This window comes from Aythya marila (genome assembly GCF_965140915.1).
Source record: "Aythya marila genome assembly, chromosome: 4".
Lineage (NCBI taxonomy): Eukaryota > Metazoa > Chordata > Aves > Anseriformes > Anatidae > Aythya > Aythya marila.
In genome coordinates this window covers 68,840,167-68,864,891 of record NC_139045.1, presented here as the reverse complement: position 1 = coordinate 68,864,891, position 24,725 = coordinate 68,840,167, and the positions used below count along the sequence as shown (strand labels likewise).

The 24,725-nt window shown below is 45.2% G+C and overlaps 1 protein-coding gene across 4 annotated transcripts in view; it reads left to right on the top strand.

Moving 5' to 3' along the window:
- FGFR3 (fibroblast growth factor receptor 3) overlaps positions 1–24,725 on the top strand; it is a 55,794-nt gene that overhangs the window by 13,369 nt on the left and 17,700 nt on the right. For all 4 annotated transcript variants that reach the window (XM_082758536.1, XM_082758535.1, XM_082758534.1 and 1 more), the window contains exons 3-7: positions 6,931–7,194; positions 11,724–11,777; positions 17,570–17,739; positions 22,269–22,392; positions 22,904–23,094. In XM_082758536.1, the coding sequence (XP_082614662.1) occupies positions 6,931–7,194; positions 11,724–11,777; positions 17,570–17,739; positions 22,269–22,392; positions 22,904–23,094 (803 nt within the window). The remainder of the gene's footprint in view (positions 1–6,930; positions 7,195–11,723; positions 11,778–17,569; positions 17,740–22,268; positions 22,393–22,903; positions 23,095–24,725) is intronic.

Sequence of the window (24,725 nt, the reverse complement as noted above, 5' to 3'; positions counted from 1 at the left end):
AAAGAGCTCCCACGGGATGCCCGGGGACATCAGCATCCCCACTCCCCATCTTCAGGAACCACTGATGTTGAAGCGGAGGACATTTCATTAGGTTTTCTTTACTTCAGAAAAAAAAAAAAAAAAAAAGCACAGAACTGTGAGACAGATATGGATGGTAGCTGCTTTTTGTTCTTCTTCTTTTTTTTTTTTTTTTTTTTTTTTTTCATTAGAGGAACAAATGAAAATCTGGCCAAACTTTAAGGAAAATACCCATCAGTGTCTGTTCCTTTAAGCCAGCAAACTCCCAGCTGAAGGCTGTCCTTGGGACAGGCACTCTGCTCTCAGCAGCAACCAAAGCTTTGTGTTCCTGGGGTTTTGCATTCCCATTTTTCCTGGGTGTAGCCAGGAGACCCCTTTGATTTGTTCTCCTTTTTTTTTTTTTTTTACTCCTTAGGGCTTTCCAAGTGCCACAGGGAAATCCTCCCAGCCAAAGTGTTTTTGTAACTATTTTAGCTTTGTGACGATTTATTTCTTCTTCTAACTCTCAGCATCTGAATTGGGTGATTTGAGAAAACAGTCCATTAAAAGGAGGATACTGTAGAGTCCTGATGAATCCTGTTTTCTACTTGGCCGGTGGAACAGAAAGCTAATTGCCAGTAGTAAATCCATTCAAAGGAGGGCTGGAGGGAGGGAGAAAAGCTAATATTCCTTCTTGAATGCCATTTAATCTCTGAAACCTTTCATGCAGATGTAAATTAGGATTTGCACAACAGAGTCAACAGTTGCTCCGTAGATAAGGCAGATTTGCAACATCTGCTTTTCCATTTGAGAAGCCCTTCCAAAGTCGCTGTTGGGGATAGCCAAGCTAAACACTAGAGAGTTTTTTTTCCCATAATCTCTTGTTTATGAAAAAAATGCATATGACTTGCGAATTAAACCTGGTTATCATTCTGGAGATTCTCTAGGAAGAAAGTTTGCTTTCCTCCTAATACACAAATCTAAAAATAAATAAATAAATAAATAAAATAAATCCCTGGGTGGTAGTAGAACATAGCACACTTGTTAAGGCTGTCTGGTAGCAGTCACACAGGCACTGCAGTGGTAATACTGTATAAACAGTTTACCTTTCTTTATTATTAGGAAAGCTATTTTAAGCTTTTCCAGAACCCCCCCCCCCACACACACACCCAGGAGCAAAGACAGCAGGTGAAAGATAAAGCAGCCCCTTGAAATGGCTGAAGCAAACTGTTTTCAGGCATCATTTCCTAAAGGCAAATATCTAAGTAACAGGTTAGGCTTCTACAGAAGTGACCGAGTCATTTTGCTTACAGAAGTGAACAGGGTTTGGGGTTTTGCAGAGGTGTGAACACTCAGGAGCCTTGTTGAGTGGAGGAGATAACTTGGCTGTGCCTCACTGCTGGATATGATGTTGTTTCAGCCACGCATCCCTTGGGGATGTGCTCACTGGTGCCCCTTCTGCCCAGGTTGGTGGGGCTGTGGCAGGGAAGGGATGCTGCACTGACACCGTCACACATGCTGCAGAAAAAGGCGAAGCTTTACCTTGCATAAAACGTTGCCAAAAATAATAATATATTATTAAATATAAATATATAACAATTGATATATACTGCGGTGCTGTAAGGGTGACCAGAGATGGGCTCACTTTCCTACCGCTCCACCAATCTTTTCTGCCCTTATGAGGCAGGGATGGGGTGAGCAGGCAGCCCCACCATCTTATCATGCCCCCGCTCCTTGTTGCTCCCTGTGGTCTCACTGGGAGGACTAGTCTTTGGGGGCTGCTTGGTGGCAGGTTTGGGGCTTTTTGGGTGGGTTTCAATGTTCCCTGGGGCCTGTGTGCCGCTCTGGGAAGGGGGTGGCACATCCTGGTTTGGGAACATTGCAGGATGCTGGCACGGGGTTTGGCATGGTGGCTGCTTGTCACTGCTTGCCAGCCCTCCTGGCTGCCCTTATAAATGATGGCACATCCCAAAGGAACAACATGCAGCCAGAAAAGAGAGGTTTATTCCCATTTTCATCCATGGGGCTTGCTCTTTCCATGACAGAAGCCCCTGAGGGGAGGACATACATATATTGGGGGACACAGCGTAGCTAGCAAGCTGGAGCCCTCTGTTCAGAGGGATCAGGCTGATGAAACTTCATACTAGGACTTACTGGGTTGCAGCCGGAGGAAACTGGGCTCAACACAGCTGGCTTCTTGCCGTGGTGCAGACTGGCCAGCCTGCATGGAGGGAAAGGGAAAAACATGCTGTAGGTTTTGGGAAAAAAGAAAAAATAAAGGATTCTTTGCTCAGATTTTACTGTGGGACAGTTGAAAGCAGAAAGTGCTTTATTTTATTCCTGCATTTTTCCATCAGACAGCTGGGGGGGGATAATAATACCATGGCCTCCAGTAACAGCACAGGACAGTTTAGTAGAGACCGGGACTGACCCCACAAGGAGGAGACAGCAGTGGTCTGAGCCTGGGGATAACCGGTGTCCTCTCTGGCACTGTGGCCTCGTTCATCCCAGCGATGCAGGGCATGGGGAGGTTTCTGTGTCCCTACAGCAGTGAGCCGTGGGCTCAGTGGCTGTAATGAGTTTTTCCTAGGAACAGGACACCAGTCTGTGCAGGAGAAAGCTCGGTGTGGTTGTTACCCCGTGATCCTATAATATATCCTGTCACGGTGGATTTAGAGCAATAAAATACATAGAACGAGAAAAGAGTTTTGAATTAACCAACAGAGGGAAACGAGTGGAGTGCTGGTATCTTTCTGCTTATTAACACGGCAAATACGGCTTGAACAGAGGAAAATGCTTTCCACTTACACGTGAGCCACTGGAGCCGCTTCGTTGATGTCACCGCTGAGCTGTGAAACGATCACGGAAGAACCTCCCTGGGATTTTCAGGGCTCCGGATTGTTGTGAGGAATATTTGGCCTGAAGCCTGTCCAAAGTCCCGGGGCTATCCCACCCCACTGAGCATCCCCCAGGCACCATCGTCCTTCACTGTCCAGAGCAGCCGTGGTGCCTTGTGTCACAGCACCTGGAAATAGTCCCCAAAACCAGGGAGGGCACCAGCCAGGGTGCAGGTTGGCTTGAAGATTTTGGGGAGCGATAGGCAGTCCAGGAATACCAATCAGCCCAGGAGAAGTAAATCCCCATATATCCTCCTGCAGCTCTTGATAGCTGCCTGCGTTCAAACCCAAATAAAACACTTCCAGGCTCAGCCCGAAACAAGTATTGATGTCTAAGAGGAGCAGACATCTGATGGAAATACTGACACATTTAAGTACGCAGAGCTCTGAACCACACAGAAAGTGAATTATCGCTGGGATGAGCCAAGCAGCTACAGAGATGAAGTATCTTATCCTTATAAGTGAATCCACACAAAAGCATTTTGGTATAGCTGGGCCAGCTGCTTCTTGTTGTGGAAGGTGGTTGTGGAAGGTGCTTCCCAGCGAGTCACTCGCTGCCTTTTTGCTCTGCTGAAAAGTCCAAAAATTGCCTCTTCCTCTGCAGCCTGCGTGCTACGGGCAGCAGCAGTAACGCTGCAAGTGCAGATTTTCCTCGGAAGTGTCTCTTGGTAATTCTCGACTCATTACAGCTTCAGCTAAACTAATAAATGGTTGAATTTGAATCATATCTTGGGAGCCCACAGCCTAAATTGCCTCCTTCTCACTACAAACCCATTAAAGCTGCAAACTCATTAAACCTGGCGCTGCTAGCAAGAGGCAGAGCAGCCTCCCATAGTCCTCACATGAGCTGATCCCGTCGTTCCTACCTGGGGAAGCCCGTGCTTACAGCTCTCTGCTGCGGGGTTTGAAAAGATGCTCTTAAGGTTGGCTTAATCCCAGTAGGAGTTTGCTTTGGGAGGGTGGCGTGGGGGGACCTTCATAACCTGACTGGCAGCAGAAACGCTTTAGGTTCAAAGGGGATAGCTGTTTGCCAGCAGTGAGGATGGTTTTCTTAGGATGCAGGACTGATACTCGGGTGATGGGAGTTGTAACCCCATCTGAAGTCTGAAAGCTTCTTCCCAGCAGCGCTGCTTTGCAGCGGGACATTTTGTGAGTGCCTACGTCAGGTGTGTGTTCAGATGCAAGAAGCAACTGTGTTGGGAGAGCTCGGTGCCCATTCCCCCTGCCGGTTTCTTTATCAGCTAGCAGTGGGAGATGCAGTGTGAAGAAGGAAGACAAACCCTCCCCAGGTCCCCAGGAGGACTCAGCCTCTCTGTGTTAAACCCTGTACCAAGATGTGGTTGGAGATGTAGGTTTCTGCTCGCCAGCCTGATGGCCAGTTGAGAAATAATAACAGTAAAAGAACACTGTCCAAGATCCCAGTTAGGCAAAGGGCTCAGGCACTTCAGTGCACGTTGGAGTACTTTGTAGAGGTCCTCAGTTTAGGTCCTGTTTATTGTTTAGCCATGGGCATATAAATTGAAACTTGAAAAGCTGTTTAAAGAATCAAGATTGAAACCATCAGTAACGTTCTCCTTTTAAGTCACCACTCCTTCGAATTTCCAGATATTACATGCAGTCGATGGGAATAAAGTCAGGAGGACTGAAGTGTGTATTTAACGGGCATCAGATATCTGCTGGAGACCAGCTGGGGGAGATTGAGGGCAGAGATGTCAAAATGAAGGTGTCAGGAACAAGAGATGAGGCTCCTTTCCACAGGAAGCTACGTTGTCACTTTGTCATTAACACGGGTTCATTATGGTTTTAAGAAAAGAATGACTTCCTTTTAAATGGTTGAATGGTACAGTTTGGTTTGGGCTTGTTCCTGTTTGATAGGTTTACGATACAAAAGCCAAAATATACAAGTCTTGATCATTTGGCAAACAGCTCAGGTAAAACTGTGTGTTTTGTATGGAGGAATGGTGCAGCTGCATGGGGTTTGTTTTCCAGTAGATTAAATTAGCAACAGCTTCCATCCGAGTCAATAAAGAAAGATCAGTAGCCAGCCATGCAAGTGCAGAGCTGTATACAGGGCTTTTTTATCGGAAGCCAAAGTTGATACCAATGAAAAAGTCCAGAGAAGAGAGGCAAAACCCTGAAATGAACATTTAAAATAGAAAATTCCTGTTTACCTGGTGCTGAACATTTCTTTTTCTCAACCATATTTCCCCAAGGATCTCCCCCCAGCTGGGAAGAGACCGTGGGCAAGCACTTGGCATCATAGCAGGAATGATGGGGATGCTGGTACTCCTTCATCTTTCTCTTTTTACTAAAAGTGTATATTTCCAAGGGAAAATTTTCTCATTAAAAATAATATATATTAAAAAGAAACCCTTAACTGTATGAAGACCACAGCATTCTGGCCAAAACCAAAAATAATTGAGTTGGAATTGCTGCCAGGGAATTAGGGAAAGGTGCTTTGTGACCCCAATGTGTGTGGGCTTTGCCTACTGCGGGATCACAGAATGATACCTCCCATGAAATACTACATTTTTAGGCCCCTAGAATTCATCGATTTTACCATGTAAGACTATCAACTGAAGCATTTTTGTATATTTAAATTTCCACAAGTATGAAAACTTGCATGACAAGAGGAGAAAAGTAATATATTTTTATTGTATAATCTGTTCCAATTCTTTCACTTAATAGCAAAGAGCAAGTTGAAGACAGTGCCCCGTAAACAGGTGTGCTGAGCTGCTGAAATGGTGGTTTCACAGTTAAATTCTAATTATGCACGTGCTTGAGCTGCAGAATTAGGATCTCTATCCATATCTGATTACTATCAGAGGTAAAGTTGGGCCACCTGTGGGCTGCCTGGATTTAGATCATGGGAGTCGGTTCAGACTGGTCTGTTTTGCATTACTTCTTATTTGTTAATTGTGTAATCTTAGCACCAGAGAGTCTTCTCTGCAGATTAGGATCCTGTGCAATACATAGTGTACAAAACCAAGAAGACTTGTGTATGGTGGAGCACATCTCAGAGCTGGTAGAAGCCAGAAAGAAACAGATGGGGCATTGCAAAGTGAAATGTTGTTTAGCATAGACAAGGCAGGGAAACTGTGCTCATGCTGTTCATATAGGGGGGTTGAGGGCAGCTGGGGAGGGATGAGTCTTCTTTTTTAAGTGGTGTAAAAGAGGAAGAAATTATTACATGTCTAAAGTGAGTTTACATGTCACTGCAAAATGAGTCAGAGGACCATGAGACCAAGGAATCACACTTTTAGCATGTCTCGTGTTCCTTCTTGGAAAGACTTCTGAGTCTGAACCTTTCCTTTTGTTGTAACCCTAAAAAACTCCCCAGCCCACAGCAGGTTTCCCTGTCTTCACTGGTGTAACAGGCCTCTGCAGCTGGTAGGTGGACTGATCTGAGGAATTTCACCTTTCATGTGTGGTCTTTGGTTCTGCACACCTTCGTTGCACAGAGCAGAGGGCTAGTAAGTGGGAACATTTTAGCTATTCCAGTCTGTCTGCTGTCCAGCCTTCTTCCTTGTTTCCTTCAGCCTGCAGAGGCTGCCTTTGGGCCACCCAGAGTCACTTGAAAAATTGGGTTAATCCCTATTCCTGCTCCTTGCTGAGTCCTACAGCACTTGTGGACAGCCTCATAGGAATAAAGAAGTCGAGATCCAGAGACCAAACTATTCTTCTCGCACACTTACTTCTGCCAGACCACCACCCACATGCAATGTTGTGTGTTGCAATGACCCTGCAAAGAGATCTGTGCTGTATTTTGTGATGCACCTGGTGGGGTTTTCATGTTCTGGTCCCTCCAGCATTGAAGCAATCTCTACAGATCAGCCAGAGACCTGGCTGTTTTGTGCAGAGCTGCATTTCTGCATTAGTGCCTACCTGGGGGGGTGCACAAGTCTCACCTCCATCAAGAAGGTCTGGGTACATAGAAGCATCTGTAGGGCAAATAGAAGATATGTTTTGTTTTGGCTTGCTGTTCTGTTCTCTGATACCTGCTCTTACTCATTCCCATGTCTTTTTCCTTTTGCAGAATACTTGAGGAGTGAAACCGCCTTTCTGGAAGAGTTGGTGTTTGGAAGTGGAGATACCATTGAACTTTCTTGCAACACCCAAGGCTCTTCTGTGTCAGTTTTCTGGTTTAAAGATGGTATTGGGATTGCACCTACCAACAGAACTCATATTGGACAAAAACTGTTGAAGATAATCAATGTGTCTTATGATGACTCGGGGCTCTACAGTTGCAAGCCAAGGCATTCCAACGAAGTCCTGGGAAACTTTACAGTCAGAGTTACAGGTATGTGCAGAAACACGGCTGCTTCACTGATTTTTTTTTTTGTATTTTTGCCCCTTCACATGCTCAACATAGCTGGTGCTTTGCAGTGTTTTTCCATACTTGGTAGGTCTTTACCTCCCCAGCAACCCCTGGCAGTAATTAGTCTATAAAACAAAAAAACAATCAAAGAATGCTTGCATGTCTGTACCAAATGTTAAAACTTGATGTTAAGATAGAGACTTGGAAACAGTACTGGTCAGATTAAACCTCAAATTCTGCTTAACACTCAAATAGATGCAGTGCTACATGGGCCTTTGAAGTCTTTAGTGAGTGAACTGTGGCTCAGGGAGGTTCAGTGACTTTTTTTACCTTATGTGGCAAATCAGTGGCAGAATTGGATGTCAAAGCTGGAGGTTCCTGAACAATGTATCCCTATTTTAGCTGATAAATATCTCTTCCCTCCACCCCAGTTATTGCAAATGACTAGTTCGTTTCAGAACTAGCTTATCTGCAGACTGCATATCTAGAATATGTGCTTCATGAGAGGTACTTGCTGCAAACCATATATTGCAAACAAGTGGTGCGTTAGCAAAGCACATGCTGTCATTTGCTTGGCCATATTTTCCATGATGGGGACAGTGGGACAGAACAGCTACAAGCTGTCTAAGCTTGGATTGTTCAACAGAGGGTGCCAGAAAAAAATGTTGTTCCCAGATAGCTAACAAATAACGTTAAGCTCATCTTCATGATTTCACATTGCTGCATTGGTAGGAGAATATCTGTCACTGAGAGCTGATAAAAAGCCTCCTAATCACACAGACTAGAGGCCTGAATTTTCAGAAGAATTAACCTCTTGTAGATCTAAGGTTTTGAAAACTTTTCTTCCCCTATGTGCTGTTGGAGCCTTCTCAAGTATTCCCAACACAGTAGGTCCTTGCCTCCAAAGGTTGTGTTTCCTCAAAAAGCAAGGGGCTCCATTTGAAAACCAAACACAGAGATGTCTGTGATAGCAAATCACATCCACTCCATAAAGGTCTTTCTCTTGCCAGAAACAGGATTTTGTGTAAGTGAGAGAATCAAACCATCGTGAGAATAAAAGCTCGTTTCAGCAAGCCTTCACCAACATCTGCTTTTCATTGAACGTTACTGGAGATTGCTGTGAATGCTTCAAGGTCATATCAATTAAATGGTTAAAGAAGTATTTGGCCCTTGAAAGGCTTTCTTTAACTAGGTACGATTATTGGGACTACCCAAGGAACTGCAGGTTGTTAGAAACGTTACTCTCTCTTTTTTTAAGTGACATTAAAATGCTTTTGAGTTCAAGGGGCAGCAGGGAAGCAGAAGAGGGCAGCTGGTTACACATTCAAATGAAACAGCTGCCAGCCCCAAAAGTTTGTAAAGTGAGAAATTGTTTTAATAGTGGAAGGGCTGATAATCCTCTGCTTTTAGAAAGTTTAAGCCCCTGTGTTTTTCCTCTTCACTAATAATAGCTAATAACAGCTTAAGAACAAGCGAGTAACCTGAACCTGCTTTCTGACAGCATTACAAGTCTTTGATTCTATTAGCCCACTGTCATTACCACCAAAGTGCTGGTAATGTGGGAGTCTCCATTTTAGTTGTCAGCAGCACTTGTTCCAAACTTTGAAGCCCTGCTCGGTGTGGCAATAGTGGCGCCTCTCATACGCTCAGATATTTCTTCATAATTGTTATTGATTGCTCAGTGTTCCGCTGCGGAGAGGAGATTGTTATCTGAGATCTGTGGTTTGCGTTCCCACTTCTTAAAGGTAACACCAGCGATTAGCTCAGATGTCTCGCTGGGTGTTTATGTGGATATCTGATGTACGGGGCTGGAGTTGTTCTCTTTGTTAAACCGGGTTAAATCCGTACTAATGAACTGGAACTGCTCTGATCTGTACCTGTAAATGAGCAAAGGAGGCTGGCTTGACAAGATGTAATACTCAAAGCAGCTGATAGGCACCTAAGTCCCTTTTTGAGAGCAACTTCCAGATCGTACCAGGATTTTCCAGTTTGGGACCATGAGTTCTGAGGTCGCAGCAAACCAGCTCTTCCGCAGCAACGTCGTGTGCCCAGTGAGATGGCTGATGCTGAAGGTAGAGCAAGGAGATGCTGGAGCTGGCATTTCAGGGCTTTTCCAGGTGGGCATGCTGTGTAGTCATGCTGGCAAGACACACTTCTGTCCCTGCAGACCCTTCTGGGGTTTGGAGGGCACTCAGGTGATGGGTACAAACCAAGATAGTTATGGACTGCACAAAGCTGGTGTCAGCATTAGGAAGCATCAGGTACCTGAGAAGGGAGAAGCTGCTACTCTAAACTGAAAACCAGTCTGATTAGTAAGAGGCTTTGATTTATTTAAAATGCCTCCAGTGACAGACATGGGCTTGATTGCTTTACTAGTTCACAAGAAGAAATGTACTGCCCTCTTAAAACACAAACACTTGATGTGAATCACAACTGAAGACTGCATGCCCAAACTGATCTCCAGGCCTGTTGGCAGAAGCTCTGCTTCTGCAGCCATTTCATGCACGCCCTCTGGATTTAGTGGCCGAGCGGCACCCCTGGGATGAGCAGCATGGGCTGCAGGCTGGTATCAGCGAAAAGAGCTTTCAAAGTACCCAAGACCAAGCTCCTCAAGCCGAGTGACTAAAATTATTAAGCCCTTCTTGCTCATAAAGAAAGCCCTTTCAGAGTAGCATCTAGCCGTTTTTGCTGATGTCGATAGGTGTTGTCTTGTGGAAAGGATTACAGGTTCAGTGAATGATTAACAAATAGCTGACACATTTTTGGTCATTTTTTGAAGGTGGTTTTTAGTAACCTGAATAGGAGCGTAGCTTTGAGCATGGGATAGTTCGTCTTAACTCACGCTGAAGCTTCCCTGCAGAGATCCCGTATGAAACATAAGCAAGGTCAAAAACTCTCCTCATTCTTGTGCAAACATTTTGAATTGGTTTAAAAATTGATTCTGCTGCTCTGGTCACGATTGGTTCATTTGAAACCAGATGTAAACTGCGATCACATGTTAATATATGGGTAACCGAATCTCAGAGTGCAGGGCTGAGAATGTACTCGTTCATCTGTCGATGCTGGTGGGTATTTGGCAAGATTTCTGCCTTCACCAGGACTTGAGTAAACCTGCTGGTTCTGCTGAAACACCTAAAGAGGCACTTGACTTTCAGCAAGCCCCGTGGCATTTCCCTGGATCTGCTGCCAGCAGGACCCTAGCTGTGGATCTGCAGTGAGATACGTGCTTCATGTCTGCCCTGAGTCTGTGCCAAAGAGAGGTGCAAAGCATGATGCACGACTGCAAGCTGGTGCAGGGAGCTGGTTCCTGGGTTACTTGCTGCTGTGTGCAGTGAGTATCTTTGGAAGTTCCTTTCAAATTCTGCAGAGAAGTGACGTTTGTTACTACCTTTTCCATCCCTTTTGATTTTTACCTCCAAGCTTTTTGTCGCTGGGCCAGTTAGAGAATGGCAGAAAACTCGAGTGCATCTTCCTAGGAAGGAGTCTTGGTCTGAATTGGTGTTTTGCTTTTCTGGCCACATGTCGTACACTCATAAAGTTTCCTGTTTTCTTGTGCTTAGTGCCAAGTGCTTTTACCTCTGTCTCAGAATATAAAGGCTGCTGCATTGTTAGCATTTTGCCTTTATTTTAAAAAGAAATTCCTGGAGATTATATAAAGTCAGAGACACTAAATCTTCCAGACACTGAATTGTACTAAATTGCATAAAACTAAATCAAACACTAAGCTGCTATTTTATCATGGGATTTACATTTACAGCAGTTGTTCACGGGCAGGGAGGGGGATGGAGGCTTCATTGTGGACAGCTTGGAGAAGGTGAGGTGTTAGACCACATCAAGAGAATGGGTACAGAAAGCTTCAGAGAGATACTGATGGAAAATTCCCACCTGTTAACCTGTATTCAGTTACAGCCTCGAGGTGCCTCTATAGAAGGAATATAACTGAAGGCAGCTGGGTCAAGGAGTAGCCAGCAAAATGTCTATCTGGAGAGAGGTTTGATTACAAGGGGAAGTTTTAAAAGCCTTGGTCTGAGTAGTTTAGCAAGGAGTTAACACAGGGAGATGTAGCAGGGATATGCTGAGCTAAAAGAACAGTACAGAGAAAGTGAATTAGAAATGCTGACCTGTCGTTCTGAGACTTGGTGAGATAAAAAGTCTTCAGTGTGAATGCAGGGGAAAAAAAAAAAAAAAGCAGGGATAGCTTGTTCTGCAAAAATAAATCTCCCCTTTTGGAATTGCTTTTGTGTTTAGGAGGAGAGCACTTTGCACATGGAGCAGTAGTTGGCACTGGAGCCCTGCTCTCCAGTGGCAGAGCACTGGCAAGTTCATGCCCCCCTCTCCTAGTTTAGAAAGCTCCTGGCTGGTCGTCCTGGGCTGGTGGAGGTACAGGGGAGGGAGACACATCACTCAGATGTCCTCTCTCGCTGGAGGACTGACACCAGCAGGCTCATCCAACACAGCATCCCCATGTGCCATCTTCTTTCTGCTTCATTTCTTTCCCCTTCTCTTCCTAGATTCGCCTTCGTCGGGTGATGATGAAGATGACGACGATGAGTCAGAAGATACAGGTAATTTGTTTTTATGAGATACAGAGATCTTTCCTTTACAAGAGATGTGGCTGCCATGTGGAGTAGCTCACCTGGATATATGCCTAGACTGACAGCAGCTCTTCGTCACGTTGAAATTGGTGTCCTTAGGACAGGAGTGCAAACTCTTTGGACCTGGCAGCAGAAATTTAGAAATAGATGCCAGAGTGGTACAGCTGCTCTGTTATCTTACTGATATTTGATTTTTTCAGCTGCTTGATTCTATGCGTTTGACTTGATGAACTCAAGTTATAATTTCTCCTTGCACTTAAAATCCAGCCAAAGCCTCTCTGCCATTGCTTTTTTCACTGTGCTGAAGTTACACCTTGCAGTTACACATCACAAACCTTAGTCTACTTTATTTTTAGCGGGTTTAATTCTGGTCCTTACAAGCATCTTGGCTGGAGGCAGAGGCAGCTCGGAGAATAAAATTCACGCTAGCCAAGCGCCAAATTTACTGCTGCCGTAAGCAGGAGCAACCCCTTTGGCTTTCCTGGCTTTTTCTTTGACTCGCATGGGGAAGGGAGCCCCAGAACAGAGCCTCAGTGCTTTTTACACTGAATCTCTTTCAATCCCAGTGCTTGTTTCTTTAAGTGCAACATCATTAATCAGGATCATTACATGCTTCATAGGCGTTAGTGTTGTGTTTTATTATGCTCTTTATATTTCTGCAAAGCGAGCTGCCTGTGCATATGTGTTTTTAATAAATAAATGTCTTGCATTTGAACTCCAAATCAGCTATGTATGTTGGCAGAAGTTCAACATGACTGGAAAATTTCTCCTGCCCATAGCGTTGGAGGACTCTTTAAAACAGGTCTCCCACTGTAATAAATTTGTGCCGCTGTGTCGTGCAGTATGTGGACAGTAATTGTGAGCTACGGTGCCAGGCAACCCATCGGCAGCAGTTAGTGGTTTTCTGATAGCTTCTAATTATGGGCTGGATCCCGCACATTGAAGAGCACCTTTGCAGAGGTGCTCAGCGCTCCCAGTGCCTGTTGAAGCCTGCTGGAGACATGGGAAGGGTCAGTTTTGGTCAGGGTTTGCTCTTGCTACAGAGCAACTTCTGATGAGCACAATTAATCGCTCTGTGCTTTTTTAAATGTGGTTTGTAGTAAACTTCATCTCTTAGCAACAGGTATCACAAAACATGGGCTGTTTTATGGTACAGAAAGACACGTTTTTCTTCATGGTGAGGGAAAACACACGTTTTGCCACATGTATTTATAGCCTGTATTCTGGGTCATCTTGACTTCAAGGCTGTCTCTTTTTTTAGACCCGAAGGTAACCACTGGCTTTGCTTAAAGGTCTTGCTATAAAAAGTTGGATTCTCTTTTGCTTTAAAAACAGTTGATTAGCTTCAAGTGCCAGAGCGATGAAGCCTTGTGGTGTGCGGTGACATGAATGTACTTTATGTTGCTTTGTTTAATGTCAGACCCCCCAAGTTAACATTGGCAGATCTTCTGTTGAGTGTGGGGAGCTGTGTGTTAACCCCAGCAGCACTGCCACTGGGACATCTCACAGGGACTGCTCGACCATCCCGAGCAGGATGCGTGGGTATACCAGCTGCCATGTCCTGTGGACTGCTCAAATCCCATGTCCTCCATCCCTTGTGGCAAAAAGTACTCTAATGAGGTGTGTGAGCTACTGCCTGGTCATCAGACATCAGGAGTTAGAGCACTGAGGGCAATAAATGCTTCTCACGCAAAAGCAAAATATAACCAAGAGTTGTTCTTATGCAGAGGGAGATAATGTGTCCAGGACTCTCTTACTGCGTGTTGCCACGTTTTGCACATCACTGAGTAATAATTTCTCCAGGCCCCTTCTGATGCTATGTGCATTTTCTGGCTTGCTTGTGTTGTTCAAGAGTTTTTAAGCCTCATATTTACAGAGAGGGGCTTGGAGAGATGACAGTAGTAGTGGTATGAGTTTGAAGCCAATCTCATTAATTTTGGAGATTTCACCCAAGACGGTTGAAATCCAAGCTGGAAATAGCAAAGCTGGGGGATGAGAAGTTTCACCTAGCGGAAATGAAGTATCTGGCCCAGAAACGCTTGGAGAGTGTGGAGACAGCATCACTTAGAGATGGGTGGCCAAAGAGAAGAAAGAGGAACCTCAGCAACTTCAAATCATCATCCCGTTTGTTGCAGCCTTGTCACGAACTGCGATCCGCCTTTGCAAAAAGAGGCTTTCCAGTACCTCTGTTCTCTACAGCTGTTTTTCCTGGCCCTGGAACAGAAACCAAACTCCCTTTTCACACAGTGCTCTTCTGCCCCAGTGCTCCCTACTCCTCTGTATCTGTTTGTTTGGAGCCCCTGCTGCATTGCCCCAGCACCTTCAAAGAGCCCCTATAATCTCCAATTAAATCTGACTGTGTACTCGGAGGTGTCAGCTGGGGAAATTACACAATTAGAGTTGATTCTGTCTGCTGCAGAATTTTGTGGCAGCTCCTAATTGCTAAATGAGCGCTTGGCTGTATTAATTATTCCAGTACCGCTCTCAGTTTTTTAATTGGTCATTCCAGGCGGATGGGTGGCCAGTGTCTTTGACAAACAAAACGGATGGTCGGGCTTAGTGCTTGATGATGGGAAAGGGACGGCGACAGTGTTTGTGGATCCCTTTTTTTCACACCTGCACATACAGAATCATTGCTCGTAATTAATTTAGAGAGAGTGGCTCTGAATTATTATTTTTTTTTGCTGTCTTTCATCCTTCCTCACTCCCAAAATTCTCCGGAGCTTTGCAAGCTTTGTGTGAACAGAAGAGTTGAGCAAAAAATTTCACCCCCTTTAAAAAGGAGTAATGAAAGGACTTAGAGGGCACAGTAAACCAAAAGCACTGATGTTTTTGTTCGCCACTCCTGAGCGTGAGAACAAAGGCACTTTGTTCTCACTTTGTTGAATGCACGGACACTTTTTTTCCAGTTCCAGTTCACCGTGCATGATGCCCTGGTTGTTGGAAGCTTGGGATGTTAGCCCAGGGTGCCAAGCCTCAAATCGTATGGGAGAGCACCCAAACAGAGGGGATGCCCTCCGGGAAGAAGCCCTGTCTAACAGCAGGAGGGAGGAGCGCATCCTGCCTTTGCTCCATGTGGAGAATATCCCTGGATACTCAGAAGAATAACAAGCAGCAGGTTATAGAGCTGCCCTTCTCTGCAGCAGCATGTGGGGACTTTGCTGGCAGTGCCTGGCCTCTCCCTGAGCCCTCCCTGCAGCACCAAGAAAAGTGCATGAATTCCTTGGGAAGTCCGGGTGTGTGAGCCATGCAGTTCTTTGCTGTTTTTCTAAGATATTGGAAAGTGAATGGCTGCTTCCATCTAGCCCATGTTATCATGCAGCATTTGAGGCCTCCCCAGATGTTTGTTCACAGCGAGTTTTGCTGCACAGGTATGCACTCCACGGGTGAACACCACATTCCTCTGATAAATGGAGCTGACTTACAGGAGTCGAGGCGTGTTGTGCAAGGCAGTCTGAGGGCAGATGCAAGTCCTTAATACTGAATTTTGCCCCCTGGAAAGGTTGTGACACTACCGAGGCACCTGTGTCCAGCCATCCAGCTGCAGAAGTGTGAAAGCATGAGATGCAGGTGCTAAAATGGTGTATGCTTTAGCTGAGCCCTGTGAGCCTGCCTGCAGAGTCTCTGGAGCTCAAATGCCATGAATTGAAGAGCCCTTGAGCCCTTTGAGCTGTGGAGGTGGGTTGCACAGCAGTGAGCTTTACCACCGAACACCTACGGGATTTATCCCAGCAGAAGCAGCCCCCTCTGTGACACCTCCCCAAGGACTGTCAAAAAAAACTCCCCTCTTTGTGCGGGTGGAGCCAAGGCAATATTTTGCTCAGTGTTTGCTGTAATTGTCCTTGTAATACTTGCAGGGCAGGGGGGAATCTGCTGGAAGGGCCGGGTGTTGGTGCTTGCCAGCATCCTCTCAGCTCTTCTCTAAACCCATGCTTATGAGAAATGAGGGAAATCCTGGTTCTGCAGAAGCAAACAGGCAAACGCCCCCTTGGCTCCCTCCTGCCCAGGATGTGTCCAGTGAGGCTGACGTTAAAATTGAGTATTGAATTTCCAGCTGGGAAGAGAGGAGGCCACTCCAAATTAGAGGCAGACGATGTAAAACTCTTGTCAGGCCTACTTAGTTGTGCTAGGCCTGCTAGGTTGTGCTTATTGCATGCCTTCAAAACCCATAATCCTCGTGCACCCCTGGGAATGCAGAGTGCTGTGACGTGTTTCTGTCTGAGCAATGTTTGTGTTGCACTTTCGTGTCTGGTCTGTGGTTTTTAAAGGAAGGTGGGGTCACCACTGCCCTACCTGGAGCAGGATGGGGCTCAGGGAACCTGACATGTCAGGGCCGACTGTGCTGGGAAGTGCTGGAGAGAGGGAACAGCTTGGGTGCAGCTCAGAGAGGCTTGAAAGGAGAGGGAAAACCTTGTACACCCTTGTATTGAAGAGGAAGGGGCTACAGAGGCTTCACTGAGGTGGAGCTATGATCCTGTGTGGTGTTTGTGAGTGTATCATCCTTGGCAGTGCTCAAGGCCAGGCTGGATGGAGCTTTGGGCAACCTGGGCTGGTGGGAGGTGTCTGTGCCCATGGAAAAGGGTTGGAACTGGATGTGCTTTAGGGTCCCTTCCAACCCAAACCATTCTGTGATTCTGTGATCTTCACCACTGCAGGAGAGGCTGGCAGTGATGCTCTCCCAGCAGCTTTGGTGGCCACCATGTTTTCCAAGACAGGTCTTGCAGGACCAGCACCTTCGGTTTGTCTTGGCCAGAAACACACAGGGCTCTGCAGCCAGTGGGGTTGGGTACTGTGTGCTGGTGGGTGCTTCCTTCCCATGCACTGGTTACACTCCTTGGCCTCCTCTTTGCTATTTTGGTAGGCACACACAGTGTGCCCCCATTTGTCTCCCTTCAGTCTCGGAGCAGGGCATGGAGCTGGCAGGGCGAGCACCCTGAGTGCAGCTCTGCAGTGTTTCCTTAAGCAGAAACGAAAGCTTGGGAGGCTTGTTTTTAGAACTTTCTCTTTCTTTCTTTCCAGAATAATAAGTTTGCTGCCGCTGCTGCCTTAATTTGGAGTTAATATGTAATGTTTGTAACGATGCCAAGAAACATTGCTGTACTTAAGGCAGATTATAAAAAGTATCTCATGCTAACACTGGTATTTTAAAACTTATCCCTGTTCAAAGGTAACATGAATCTTTAAAACTAAAATCACTTGAACTTTAAGAACATAAACATGATAAACCAGTTTGGCACTGTCTTTTTTTCCCTTTCCTTCCCTTAAGGAGGCTGCACTATGTTTATGCTCACAGAGGAGCAAAAGTTTCCAAAGCACTCAGCTAATACTTTTTCTCTGCTCCCTTGCTGGCCCATCAGCATTTTTTTACAATTCCAACATCATTCTGCTCTTCATGCTTCTTGACTACTATTGTCCCGAAGGTACATCTGTATCTTTTTACACACTGAAGCCAAACTCTCACCCTGATCTGGGATAGCTCTCCCCGTTGATTTAAAAGCAGCTACTCTAGACTTACACCGGCATTACCAAGACAAGAACCTGGTCATGAACTTTTCATCACAAACCTAAAATGCAAACACCCTGTCTACATCTATAAGAGTCATTTAGCTGGAAAGCATTTCTGTGTCATTTATCTTAACTGCAGCAGGTAGCAATTTAACTGTCACTCCGCACATGCCAAAGCCTCCTCAAATGCATCTGCTCACCAGCTGATATCCTCTGCAGCAGAAACGGGACTGTTCAGCTTGTCTTCTTTTTCTCAGGTGTCCCCTTCTGGACCCGGCCAGATAAGATGGAGAAGAAGCTGCTGGCAGTTCCCGCCGCCAACACCGTTCGCTTCCGATGTCCGGCGGGTGGCAACCCAACTCCCTCCATCTACTGGCTGAAGAACGGCAAAGAGTTCAAGGGAGAGCATAGAATTGGGGGCATCAAGGTAAGGCCTCGGTTTGGATCTCTGGTTTTGTCAAAATTTTTCTACCGACTGTAAGAAATTGTGTTTCACTGTAATTAATGTCGGTACATGTAAGAGCATGGTCCCAACTGCACAGGAATGGGGATGTTTCTGGCAGTCCTAGCAATTGTTTGACACCAAAGTGTTAGATAGGGCTGCTGTCCATCAGGATTCAAGGCTTAATCCCCTCTGAGTTTGTCTATACTGGCCATTCAGGGTTTAGGTAGAAATGAGGCTGAGTTTATGGGTGCGTTGTAGACAGCAATGAGAAGGTAATAATACTCCTAATTTCTGGAGATCAGCCCAGTGCATTCAGATGTGCATGACCAAGCCATAGCTACTCATAGCTTTTAAGGAAAAATGACTCTGTGTTGTTTGAAGGTGTGGGAAGGTCCTCACCAAAGAGCTGGACTGCTGTGTTGGTGGTCATTAACATTCTTGTGGTATAAATCATTGACCCTCGGTCAAGTGTTAGATTACCCTATTTCAGAGTAATAGCATCTGCTCCTTGGCTTCTTCCTTCTCCTTCTTCCCTTTCTACCATAAGGTGTTCTGGAAAATGTTCTCGCTCAAGTGGACACCAAAAGTGCACTCAAATGACCAAATTATCTAGAAGTTTCTGTGCTACTGTACATAACAAATGAGAGGACTTGTAACTAAAGAAAATCTGCTGCTCTGATTTTGTTGTTGTTGTTCCTTTGTCCCCTTGAGGTCACGATCAAACATATCTGGGGAGCATAAAGCTGGCAGTAGCTGGTTAGGACAATACCAGAGCAGAAGGAAGGACTCCTGAGCAGACATTTTCAGCCTATACCCTGCCAGGCCTGGCGTCTCCCTGGGCTGCTGGTGAGGAAGGAAGGTGGTTTTTCAAAAGGCACCTTCATCAGTACCTTAAATAGCTCTGTGCTGATGCCTACCACATCTGTAACGCCGTGAAAGGGGGCTAGGCATGCGGAGTGTGCAGGGCTCCAGAAACCAGAAAAGGATTCGAAAAAGTCTTCCCTCCCCACACTGCTTTTGGGCTGTTGCTTTCCTGTTAGCTCAGGCCCGTTCCTGAAAGAGCCTATTGTGGTTGTTTCAGAGAAGCCTTTGAAGGTCCCTCCTCAGCCCTGTCCCCGTTCCAGCCTGGATGAGGCTGAGGACACACTTGCTTTTAGATCTGAAAATTTAAGGAGAGAAAAGACTCCTGTCTGTAAACAGTCTTACAGCAGATAACAGTTACAAAGCACAAGCATCTTTTACTAATTGCACGCTGTAAGGATCATCATGAAGTGTTTTCAGGCTTGCGTGCGCTGTTTGAACTGCTTTTTACAAGACTGTGTGACATCAGCTGCACTAAATTATGCTTGCAGAATAAAATCTAAAGCTGAAAGCAATTCTCCTACCCACTTCCCGGTGGTTTTAATCTATCCTTGAGTTTAAATTGACACATTTCATCCTCTGCAACACGGTAGTGAGTCTTTGGCATCGCTGTGCTTTGTTTCTCTAGGGGCACCTTCCAGCAACAAGCCAATGCTTAAAGTGCTGTTGAAGGCAACGTCAGGCCAATTACAGCAAGATTGGTTTAAACTCTCTATCTGTCTAGGTATAGTTCTTTGTCCCTTTCCTGATATAAAGACATCTTTCTCGCTCTGTAATTTTCCTTCTCTTATTTGCTTGTTTTTGCTCTTGAGCCACGGTTAGATATAAGTAGTCTAATGTAAATCTCATCCAATATAAATAATACTGATAGATATCAACCAAGATTTGAACCAGAAAAAGAAAGTGAAAACCTCTTCAGTATTTCATGTATTTAAGATTTAAATTCCCAGTTACAACTTAGCTTCATAACAGGATTAGGTAGCTTGAAAAGAATGGGCAAGATCCAGATCTGGCAGAGTTTGGTTGGCTTTCTTCATCTCAAGATCTGGTCTTAACCCAGAAATCCTTGAGCTGGGAATTTTCTCATTTGTTCTCAGTGTGCGGAAGAGTTTAAACATTGATTGTGAAAGGAGTGTGGTCAGCAGATGAAAGCTGACCACTGTTCCACTTCTGCCTCTCGCAAATGGCATTTAGATCCTGTGTGATTGTCAGAGCCCTTTGTAAAGTCTGCAAGAGAGAAGGGCAGGCTAAAGAGAAGGCCCGGGCTAAACTGATCTTCTTACAGTTCATCCTTAACTGGTAGAGAGAAGAAATTCATATGACTTATCATATGAAATTTCCCAAAGAGCATTAATGGTTAAATCCGTGTTGGAATCCCTAATATCGTAAGCCTGTGTGTGTTAAATGACCCTAGAAGGGAAGATCGAGGGGGAGGGGAGATAGGGGATTATCCCTTCCCCAGACCATTGCACATACCAGTCTGGCAAACACCGACTGAGTTTCCAAGTGTGTCTGCAAATGTTTGTTTCACAAGAAGCCAAGAATGACAACACCAAATAAACCAGAGGGACTTCCAGTATCTCACCAACTTGATTAATGTCTGCACTAAGTCACCTCTTTTTTCTAGTGTTTTATCAAGTACAGCAATTATCCGAACTTGGGAACATCCCTTTTTATTATCCTTTAAGTCTAGACCCAGTGTCAACCTAAAAAAAGAGCCCTGTTCCTGCTAGAAAAGTTCCCAAACAAGTTTTCCCCAAGTTTATGCCCGTGGTTCCGCAGTATCATGTCTTTGTTCAGGGTCCAAAGTCCCTGTCACAAGCCCAATGATGAGACATTACTTGAAAGTAAATACAAGACATGCTAAGTAAAATACCTAATTTGGAGCTGATTTTATAATACAGTTCAGACTAGGGAGTTGATCGGGTGTCTGGAGTCCCATTTCCTTGGAATAGCTCCTTGGGGTTCCACAGGAAAATGCTTTGCAATGCTGAAGAATGAATTAAAAGAAGTCTTTAAACAAAACTACGAGACAAGCCAGTATGGAAATGAGCCACTGAGCAGCCACAAATTTGCATTCAAACTTCCTTGACAGTCTGGTATGTTCAGATGTGAACCCAGGGGTTCAGGCCCTCAGCTCTCACTGCTTCTGTTACCCTGTAATTGCAGCACTGTTGAAGAGCTGCACCAAGTGGGATGTTGCATTACAAAAGGTGAAATGTTGGCTATGCACAGAGCTCCATCTGTGCCCTGAGTGGGCAATGAGCACAGTCAGACCCGGCCAGACACCTGCAGCAACGGGGACTGCTTTGCAGGCTGTTTAAAACAGCCATGGCCTCCTGAAATGAAAGGAAAAGTGGGGTACTCAGCACTGCTCTCCCAGGGATGTACAAAGCAGGGGGCTTTGTCAGATGGCTTTTGCTTGCTTGGGTTGAAACTAAGCAAGTTGTTTAAGCTGTCTGGTCCTATGACTTCAAACCTTCTCTTTCCAAAATTCTGGCTTTAATTGCGACTTGGCCCTTTAAAGGGAAGCATGTGGATGCAATTTATGTGTAGCAAAAGAGGTTAAATGACTTCATATTGGAGTTCACCTGCTGCAGCAAGAAACCTCCAGGAGCAATTACACCCTTGTTTTTTTCCATCAGCCCTTGACATTCCGTAGCACAGCATTATTGTAATCTCCTGCTTCTGTGTCCTTGGAGTCACCTTCACCATGTTTAATAAAGTTAAATGTGCTGCTCTGGGCAGCAGAAGGCATCAAACGAATATCCAGAGATCTGCAGAGCTTTTGTACTCTATGCATCCTGAAGTCATCTTTGTTTGGGTTGGTTGCTTTCTGTATTAATTCAAGATTTACTTCCCATATCCGTTATTTCCTCTGCACTCATTAGAAGTAAACGTTCCAGCGGGGAGCGCAGGGCAGTGGGTCAGGCTGGATACCTCTAGATATAAGCCCTATCCAGAAAAATAAGTAGCATGAGGCTTAGTGCAGAAAGAGAAGGGCTGACCAAGCATCCTAGGGACCGGACTTGAGGCTGGGCATATTTTCTCCTCTGTTCTTGACAGACAATTTAGGGGGTTCACTCAGTTGTAGATAACCATTTCTGTTCAGACAGATGCCATGCCATGTTGTCCCCATAGCATAGTTGTTCAAAATACCTTATAGATAGGGTAAGAAGTATTATCTTTATTGTTTCTAGTTATCTTTACGTGTTATATGTAGCAGTTGGTAAAGATCTGCAGACAAGAGTCCAATATTTTGGGCTGACAGTCTGTGGACCAGAGTGGTCTCACAAAGAGGACAAGTGGATTGGGGCTACCTTAGCTGATGTCTTCTAAACTCGTTATTCTAATGAGAGGTGCCATAATCAGTGCAACTGTCAGCTGATTTTATTCGTGTTATTATTGTGGAAGCATCTACAGGTCCCCGTTACAATCTCAGCATGGCACTGTTTATGCACTGGTCTTAATTCATCTTCAAATTAAGCCTTTAATGACCCTTGAAATGGGTGCTTGTGATGTTCAGGCCAGCTCGGGGATCCGTTCATGCTGGCTGTGTGTGTAGAAGGTCCCTGACTGTTCACTGATTTGAAGGCTCTGGTGATGACCGTGCTTGACCATGGGCCTGATGGTTTGATTTCTTCTTCTAGTTGCGACACCAGCAGTGGAGCTTGGTGATGGAGAGTGTTGTGCCGTCAGATAGAGGAAACTACACTTGCGTTGTGGAGAACAAATACGGCAATATTAGGCACACGTACCAGCTTGATGTATTAGGTGAGATTTCCCTGTTTTCCCTCAACAACTAATCTGTGGTGATGTTGAACAGGCACATGACGGGATAAAGGAAGCAGGAACTTGGTTTCTTTCCCAAATGGCTGAATCATGCATCTTCTGAAGCCAACAGGAAGCCTCCTTTTGACCAGCACTTCAGCCTCGGATCTGCGATCAATAAATTACCTAGCTGGTCTAGAGAGGAGCCAGAGAAGGAATGGCATGAGTGGGGCTGAGATCCTCTGATCTCGGGTGGTTCTCCCTCTTTTGGCTTGAGAAGCATTGTCTGGCGAGGTGGCTGGGACACCTGGAAGGGATGACAATCCCAGTTTGTACCCTTTCTGCTGAAAAGCAAGGAGATTCCCCATCTGAAACAGCTCCTGCCAGATCGCCGTGAGCTGACACCACTGAGCAGTGTTGTCCCTTCCCATCAAGAGCGCTGAAGGGTGCAGAGGGGAGACCTTGCTGGAAGAAGGACGGGTAAATTAAGATTTCCTTCTCCTCTGTGTTTCAGAACGGTCACCCCACCGACCGATCCTGCAAGCAGGGCTCCCTGCCAACCAGACTGTGGTGGTTGGGAGCAATGTGGAGTTTCACTGCAAGGTCTACAGCGATGCCCAGCCTCACATTCAGTGGCTGAAACATGTGGAAGTCAACGGCAGCAAATATGGGCCCGATGGGACACCCTATGTCACGGTGCTGAAGGTTGGTACTCGCTCCTTCTTTTCACCCTCAGGGCAGTCTTTCCTCTGCCTTGGTCTCAGTGTTACAGAGACAGCAGCTACATTGTGGGGATGCTTCTCAAAGAAACCCACTGTCTTGTGGCAAAAGAGATCAGCACTGTATAGAGGTGCTCGCCGTCAATGGAAGCCATAAACTTTTATTTTGATGTTTGTTAATGAGCCCTAGACTAGCCCTGCCATGCAAACCAGAAACTCCCATCAAAATATGCTAAATGCCCTGGAAGGGTGCTTCCAGCTCCTGGAAGGGTGGTTATTATTTAAATCAGATTTTTGGGAGCTCCAGGTTTCATTTTATGTAATTGTTTCACGTCTATAAGAAAAAAAAACATTGAGAGTAAGCCCCTGTTGGGGTTGTTCTTTCCTTTAAAGCCTGCGCAGTAGAATATTCTACTTTTGGAGGGGGTACAGCAAAAATGTCCTGAAGTTGATGTTCCAGACTCTTCTGCTTGCCAGAGATAACACAACTACTGTAGTGGCATAGATAAGCAAAGTAGTTGTAAGGGCTGAGGCAACTGTGAGAAAAGCAGCATAATAAAAGAGAAGCTGTCAGATTGAATTTGACCTAAAATTGTAAAAATAACTCTCTTTTACAGCTTCAAAAGAGGTATTTTCAGGGCTTACTAAAATAAAAGGCTCCCAACTAAAACACATTCTTTCCCTTTCCAAGTAAACATACTGCAGCACACATGTGCTAAATAATGCTCAACGACCAGCACCTGAGAGCCAAGACAGTCTTGTTGTTCCAGCCACTAACATTTGTGAGCATTGCTATTATCCATGCTCAGGAAAGCTTATTTTTTATTGAGCAAAAGCTCACTTAGTAAAACTTCACTTGGTTAAAATGCTTTCTAGAAAGGGATCTTCCAGCTTGCAGACAGAGCAGAGCCAGCAGGTCTGGTTTCTCCTGAACTAGTGCAGATAATAAAAGTTAGGAACAGAGAATGAAAAACAAATTGAACTTTTAAGCACCGCCCCCCCCCCCCCCCCCCCCCTTTTTTAAATAATTAAAGGCATCCTGTGTTTGTATTGTATTCATTAAAATATGTAGTGCCAAATCCAGTTTTTCTGTCTCTGAAACCAGATTTTGTCCCTGCAGTTTTGAGCAGAGGTTGTCCTCTGCATGGGCATTCGCTGTGCACATCCTGCTGCACACACCCTTTTATCTCTTTGTATGAAATTAAAAAAAAAACACCAAACTTATCAGACAGCATCTACAAAACTGTAACTCAGCCAGATACATGATAATAAAAGCCAGAGACCCTGGAAATAATTACATAGATTGAAATAACAGATCAGTTGGAAGAAATGGCTGGAGACAGTTCTCCAGGATTGGCAGCAGGCGCTTCTTGCGAGTTGATAAAACTTTTATTTTCTGTCTGTGTCTCCAAATATGTTTGAATTATGCATATTTGAATTTCCCCCTGGTTTCACAGCCCAGTACCACGCTCTGAATAGCTGGCTGTGTCACATGCCATCTCGTATAGTCTCCGAGCTCCGTGTGTGGTCCCCATGGGATAAAGTGCTACCTTTGGGAAGTTTGCAGAGCCGCTGCGAACAGTGGCTTGTGTCACAAGCACAAGCTCCCATTTTGCT